We start from the raw sequence: 7511 nt of genomic DNA, 5'->3' as shown, positions 1-7511 counted from the left end.
GGGGGAGCCTCGCTGTCGTTCCCTCCTCCCATTCCCCTCAGCAGCTACGCACTTCTTAAATCTGCTCTTTCCTCCAGCTCCTACTTCTGTCTCCCAGGAGGCCCTTTCCCACCCCCTGCTTTAGCCCCCCTCTCCCCCCACCGGTGACTCTTCCTCCACCCGTGAGGTGAACTCCACCATAGCCCTTTGGGCTCTGGCTTCCTAGGCGCACCTGCATTTTAAACACCCAGGACCTTCGGTTTGGGGGCCAAATTTTGACGTGGCGTTTTCCATTTCTGCAAAATAACTCTAGAAATAATAATCACACACAAAACAAGAAGCTTCCCCCTGCGTCATAAAAATGACTGTGAGTCAGCTTATCTGCTAGATTTATCCAGGACTTCTATGTCTCCATCCACTAAACATTTTTGCCCTCTCCTTCATTTCCCCATTATATGTTCTTTATAATCTTATTTTAAAATTTTTGTTGGGGGGAGGAGGGCAGAGATAGATGGTCTTTTGTGAGGTATGATGGTCAAGTTCTGACTTTGGTTCTGGGATTCACATCATGAGTGTGTGCATCATTTTATAACCCTACCCAAATCGCTGCCCTTTTTGAAGTTTCAGTTTCCTCTCTGAATTAGGTGTCCCTAAAGAGAGGTGTAGGTAACTTCCCACTGCAACTTTGTTGAATTCGGGGCAACCTACGGGTCCATCACTGGGGGAATAATAAGAAAAATATGATGTATGTTTAAGATGGCCCACTAGAGAATGAATTAGATCTATATACAGCTACATGGCTGGATCTCCCAAAAAACAGGATGTTGAGTGAAAAAAGAAACAAAAAGATTTATAGTACAATATTATTTATGTAAATTAAAACACACAACAATACTACATATTTTTCACAGATACACATATATGTAAATAAACTCATGGAGGGTGGATTCAAAGGACATACGTTAAATACATGAGAGTGGGTGCCTGTGTGAGAAGGATACAATGATATTGGGGATGGGTGATGGAGGGGACAAAATGAAACCAAAAGAATAAAGGGCCTCTCGTGGACCAATGATGATATAGTGTGCCAAGAACTATGGACTACAGTCAACTCAATTCTGTGCACTTGAGAGAATAAATAAATGGATAGTAAATTTAGTGCCCAGGGAGCAGGCTGGCTGGGGAGACTTCCCAGGCTTTTTTTTTTTTTTTTTTTTTGCCTTCCCCACCTTTCTGACATCTCTCCCTCTGAATTTAGTCAGAGATAACCAAAGTCCCTGCTACTTACAGTGGAGCCTTAGGAAGGGCTCCTAACCCATACTGAGCAGTCTCCACAGAAGCCATTAATTTGAGTGCAAGGAGGATGACATTTCCTAACTGCATCAGGTTTCCCTGCATTTGATCCCCAATTCTAAGTCCACATTCTTAGATGGTAGTGCAATTTCAAAAACACCTTTTAAGAGTTTTGAGAAGGACCCTGGCTTGGAATAGTACCTGGGGCTCCAGGCTTTTGGGAGAAGATGGGGTTCTCGAGTACCCTTTCCCTCTACTCAATGCTCACAGCCTAGGCTGAGGGAGGACGATCTTAGGAATCTACCCTCTTGCTACATACATATGTGCAGCTTCCATGTTCTATTTCCCAACCACTCTATTTCCTGTTGTAGGCACAGACTCTGGTTCTTCTCCTCTCAGCTAAGTGTGTGTGTGTGTGTGTGTGTGTGTGTGTGTGTATGTGCATGCACTGTATGTGTCTTCACATAAAGGCATTTGCTCAGTGTGCACCAGGCAAGTTTTCCTCAGGGGTGCCTCCCCAAAGCAAGTCACACAGACACACACTGTCTCACTCAATCCTACATCCCACAGGTGGTCACGCAGACAGGACACAGACACAGACACACAGTCAGAAAGAGAAAACATCCAATATAGCATTGTTCATTTCAGTTTTTCCATTTACAAAATCCAATGGTGAATCCAGGCAGTTAGAAAAAAGAAATGGAAGAAAACCCTCCTGAATGCACCCTATCTACCCCCCACCCCCTTGGTCTTCCCACCCCACCCCTTTGGAAAGGCACCCCCATCACTATCACTGAGAGAACAGGTCCCCCACTGCCAGCCTCTCAGCCACTCTGGCCTGCCTTTCCAGGGCCACCCCACAGCCAGGATTGTTAATGTCTCTCCTGCCTAGAGTGCCCTCCCAATTCCATTTAAATCAAGGCTTCCCCAGTTCTGGGGTTGTGTTGGGGTACGGAGGGAACTTAGGACAGGGGCTTCTAAAGGGAAGGGGAAGTAGGTGGATAAATACAGCTGCCTGTCCCCCATTTCCTGGGAAATGAAAGTGGGACAGAGGATCTGGGCAAGACTAGGCAAAGGAGTGCCAGCTTGGCTCACCAGTCCACAGAACTGGCCTTGAAGTAAGCCCAGAGTGTACCCTGACCCTGGGAGGAGGGCTTGGGATCTTCCAACTGGGGAATCTGGTGGCAGTCTGCTCCACATTGGGTGTAGATAAGGGCGGAGGGAGGGAGGAGGAGGGTTGTTGGGAGGAAGGACGTGAGAGGCTAAGAGCCCAGAGCCCAAGGTCTGCCAAGAAGGGGCTGGAGGGGGACAAAAAGAGGTCAGCTAGGAATGGACTCGAGTCCACAGTGCCTTGGAATTGGTACCACTATCAGTTACCAAGGCCCTAAAAGAATTTATACCTTCAGAAGAGTAGTGAATCCAGGAGAGATTTGGGGTTTGAATTCACCTAGCCTGGGCCCACCCAGAGGCCTCTCTTCCTACTCTCTTGGCTTTTCAAACAGATGCTCAAGAAACACTGAATGGTCTGGAAATGGTGGGAAGGGAGAGGAGACTGGGCTCAGGACCAGGGTTAGCCTAAAACAATGCTGTACCCAACATAGCAATTAAATATCCCCACTCCCTGGGAACCCAGCACCCCCTTGTCAGCAGCCTTGGATTAGTGTCTCCCCTAAATATCCAGGCCTTGCTAAAGGACTTGGAAGGGGAAGGTACTAGGGAGCAGAGGGGGCAATAAGAGCTCTGGAAGTCTATTTTACAGGACAAATTCCCCCTTTTGGGCAATGTCAGGAAAGACATTAAAGCAAGAAAGCCTGTCTCCTTAGCTGTTAGTAGAAAAACCTACATTTTCAGTTTTGTTTTCTTTTTCTGAATGAGAGAGAGGAGAATGAAATTGTAGAAGTGGAGAAGGAGGCAGTGGAGACAGGCTCCACAAAACTAAAAATGCCTCTTTCCCAGTCGCCCACCCTGGGGAAGTGTTGGCAAAGGTGCCTAGATTATGGGTGCTTTGATGGGCTGGAGCTGGAGCTCAGAAAGGAAAGCTCCTGTATGGGGCCCGACCTCTCCCTTGCAGTTGGCCCCATCGTGGTGGCCACAACCTTCTCCCTGCCTGTTTGCCTACCAGCCTGCTTTACATGACACAGTAGGGTTCTCTGGGAGCCGGGGCACCTCCTGTGCCCCAGCAGGGGGCATGAGTCCTCAGGCACTTCTTGAGGTCCTTATTCAGTAGGAAGCAGACGATCGGGTTGACAGCAGCCTGGGCAAAGCTCATCCAAACAGCAGTGGCCAGGTAGCGATGGGGCACAGCACAGGCCTTCACAAATACTCGCCAGTAGCAGGCCACAATGTAGGGTGACCAGAGGAGCAGGAATAGCAGTGTGATTGCGTAGAACATGCGGCCTAGCTGCTTTTCACCCTTGACCTCGTCCATGCCCAGCAGCCGCCGGCTGGCTGCGTGCCCATTCTGCCGGATACCCAGCAGGGTTGGTGGCATGGGCCCACGGCCAAAGCCAGCGATCCAGTTGGCAGCAGCCTGGCCAGTGGCCCCGGGGCCATGGAATGTCCAGTTCTGGCTGATGGCTGGTACCATCTGCACTGGCTTCATCTTGCGGTGCCGATATTCAAAGAGGAGCAGCTTGCCGTAGACAGCATGTGTGGCTGCCATGAGTACAGCCAACATAAGCATGAAGCCCAGTGTGTCATTGGCCTTGAAGTAGCGATGCTCAAAGATGCACTGGTCCTCCTCCCGGATGAACTTGTAGGTGCCCACGTCAAAGACGGGTGGGAAGGCCATGGCCACAGACAGGGTCCAGGCCATGCAGATGACAGCTGCGCATGTCCAGAGTGTCATGCGCTTGGCGTAGAAGCGGTGGTGGGCGATGGCCATGTAGCGGGTGACGCTGATGCAGAACAGCATGAAGGCTGCATGGAAGCAGAAGAGCACAGCCATAAAGGCCACAATCTTGCAGCTGAGCGCACTGAAGGTCCATGAGGAGCCGTGGCGCACAGAAGCCAGTACAAAGGGGAAACAGACAGCAGAACGTATGCCACCGGCTAGGCACAGGTCCAGCAGAAAGTAGTAAGGAGCCTTGTGCAGGGCACGCTCCTTAAGCACCAGCAGGGACAAGATGGCGTTGCCTGCCAGGCTCACGCACATGATCAATCCCAGCAGTACCAACTTCACATAAGCTGATGCTGATGGCGGGGACAGTGCGCCGCTCACCTCCTGAGGCTCTCCAGTGGTGTTGGCCATACTGAGGGTCAGGGGCTACTCCCAACCCTATGGGGCCAGCCAGTCTGATATTCGATGGGCCTTGGGGGACTCCATCAGTTGTCCTGCTGAGCTGCACCTACGGATGGGGACAATGGGAGAGACACAGACACAGAGAGACAGAGAGATGAAGATAGGAGAAAGAGAGAAACACATACAGACACACAGAAACAGAGTGGAAAGACAAAACAAAGATAGAAAATTGGCAACAACAATATAAATGGATAGAAATTAACACAGGAATCGAGAGAATTAGAGTAAAGAGAGGGAGAAAGGAAAGAGAGAGTGTGAAAAACAAATCAAAAGAAAAGGTGAAGGAGAAACAGAAATGACAGGATTAGTGTGTCTATGAGCCCTTCCTCTTATTTCCTCCCCTGGCCCAATCCTACTCCTATTCCCTCCTTGCTGGATGTAAATGTTTCATGCTTCATCTCTCTGGATTTCCTTGGTTACTTATTTCCTCCATTGGTGAGTTTGTGGGGTGAAGATGTTGGCGTGGTTCTTTTTCCACTTTGCAAAGCCCTAGGGCTGTGACTGCTACCCATTGTAAAAAATACACTTTACATCACAAGCCAGTACACACATACACACACACAATTTGGTCAAAAGTGATACCAAACAGTACTGATCCTATGTGTAATGTACTGTATTTTTTACTACTCTATTTTATATTTTTTGTTTTTTAATTTTTTATTTTAAAGAATTATTTATTTAATTTTATTTATTCATTCATTTATTTTAATTTGGCCAGATAGAAACACAGAGAAAGAGAGGAAGTGAGAAAGCAAGCCACCAGATTCAGGACTCGAACCGTGGTCAGTCATGTGGGAGTGTCCAGTGCCTTATCCACCATACCACCTGCTGGTCCCATTTTTTGTGTTTTTTTAAAAAATTATTTTATTTGACTTTACTTATTTATTTATTCATTTAGTTTCATTTGACCAGAAAGGGACAGAATGAGAGAGAGAGAGAGAGGGAAAGTGAGAAAACAAGTAACCAGGTCTGGGACTTGAATCGTGGTCAACCATGTGGTAGTCTAGCACCCTTAGCCACCACTCCACCTGCTGGGTCCATGTGTTTTTTTTTTTTTTTTTTCAATTCCTAGTAGCCACTCATTAAATAGATTTCTTTATTCATGGTCAGGAATGTGCTTAGCATGCTCAAGAAACAGCAGGAAGATTTAGTGTGTCCAGAATGGTGCAACAGAGGGAGATAGTGGTAGGAAGTGAGGTCACAGTGATGTCCAGGGCCAACTTATATAAGGCTGTGGACCATGATAAGGACTTTGGCTTTTATTCTGGGTGAGATAGGGAGTATATGTGAATATGAAGATGTAGGTATGCTTGTGCATATTCATTCATTCATTGAAAAAAATTATTGAGCATCTATTATGTACCAGGCACTGTTCTAGGTATTGAGGACACAGTGGTAAAACACAGAGAGAGGTCCCTGCCCTTGCAGAGCTGACATTCTAGATAATAAGGAAGAGACACAGTGTGCCAGATAATTACAAATTCCTAAGAAGAAACACAAAGGAGGGAAGGGGAACAGGAGATGCTAAGGGTGGAGGAGGTATTGCAGTTTTAAATGAGGTGGACAGGGAAGGCTTCACTGAAGAGGTGTCCTTCTGCAGGAGGTGAGAGAGTGAGCCATGTGGATATTTGGGAGAAGTCTAGGCAGGGGAAACAGCCAGGGCAAAGGTGCTCTGGGGTGAGACTATATGTGGCATGTTTGAGAAAAAGCAAGAAAACCACTGCGATGAAACAGAATGACCAAGGGGAAAGTGGTAGGAGGTGAGGTCAGAAAGACAGCTAAGTCAGATCATGGAGGCCATGGAAAGGACTTTGAATAATGTGAAAATTGTGAGAGAATTTTGAGAAGTGGCCAGACATAATATGACTTCGGCTTGAACAGGATACTGCTCACTGCAGTGAGGAGGACACATCACCCGGGGAAAGACAGAAATAGGGAGCCTAGTCAGGAAGCCCTTGCAGGTATCCAGGTGAGAGATAATTGCACCTCCAAGTCTCCCCCTCCTTCTTTACTTTTGCACCCAGAATTTCTCTCTTCTAATATACTCTATAGTTTATTTTAAAATTTGGTTGCATGCCTCCCTCATCCCATTAAAAGAAAAGCTTATAAAAGGGTCAGGTTTACAGACTCACTCAATCTCCTCTAGAAGAGCACTACATAGTACACAGTTGACTCTCAGGGAAAATGTCTCAAATTAATTGACCAAGGAACTAATGGACTAGTAGGTCAGAGATGGCTCCCTGGAGCATCAAGGTAGGATTTGTAGCAAGAATGTCCTCGGAAATGCATCTGGCAGTGGGAGCAGACAGCAAAGCCTTGTGGGAAATAGGAAACCTGCTCTATGCTACAGGCAGTGTGGACATGTGAAAAGGTAACAGTAGGTGCCAGTGGGAAGGCAGCCAGGCAACTCGGACAGAAACTAGAGGAGCTCAAGCTTACTGTTGGATTCGGGCCAGATGGTGGCACAGCAGTAAAACGTGACACTATACAGGGCAACATGAGAAGGTTTCTGGTTTATAGCCGGAGGCCTTCCAGAGTATACCAGGCACACATGCACACTCATGATCTGGGGCTGGCTGAGGGGAGAGGGTGAATCATGATAGTTAGAGACACTTCACTATCTCATTCACAGAATAAATAAAATAATAATTTATTTATTTTTAAAGAGTTTTTTACCTTAGGTTGTGTGTGTTTGCTGGAGAGAGAGAGAGACAGAAGGAAAGTGAGAAATCACCCCTAGGAGGATAGTCATGCTGCAAGCCCTTCTCTTCCATTCTCCTCCTGGAATCTCGGGCACACATGCATACATACTAGGCATGAATTTCAAGCTACTGGGTAGCTGGGACTGGGACTCAAACCCCATTCAGCCATGTGGGAGTCCAGCGATGAATCACTATGCCACCGGCTGGGGGCACAAAAAGATTTTTTTTAAAAAAAG

General features: G+C 47.3%; 1 protein-coding gene across 1 annotated transcript in view; it reads right to left on the bottom strand.

Annotated features, from left to right (window-relative positions):
* Window positions 1-857: 857 nt before the first annotated feature.
* The window catches only part of GPR173 (G protein-coupled receptor 173), a 45811-nt gene continuing 39157 nt past the window's right edge, over window positions 858-7511 (bottom strand). Inside the window, exon 2 of the mRNA XM_006167421.3 lies at window positions 858-4619. Coding sequence (XP_006167483.1) covers window positions 3401-4522 — 1122 coding nt within the window. The 5' untranslated portion in view covers window positions 4523-4619 and the 3' untranslated portion in view covers window positions 858-3400. The remainder of the gene's footprint in view (window positions 4620-7511) is intronic.

Source organism: Tupaia chinensis, unplaced genomic scaffold, assembly GCF_000334495.1.
Source record: "Tupaia chinensis unplaced genomic scaffold, TupChi_1.0 Scaffold144756_1, whole genome shotgun sequence".
Classification (NCBI taxonomy): Eukaryota; Metazoa; Chordata; class Mammalia; order Scandentia; family Tupaiidae; genus Tupaia; species Tupaia belangeri.
The sequence above is the reverse complement of the archived record's forward strand: the minus strand, read 5'-3'. Positions and strand labels throughout refer to the sequence as shown.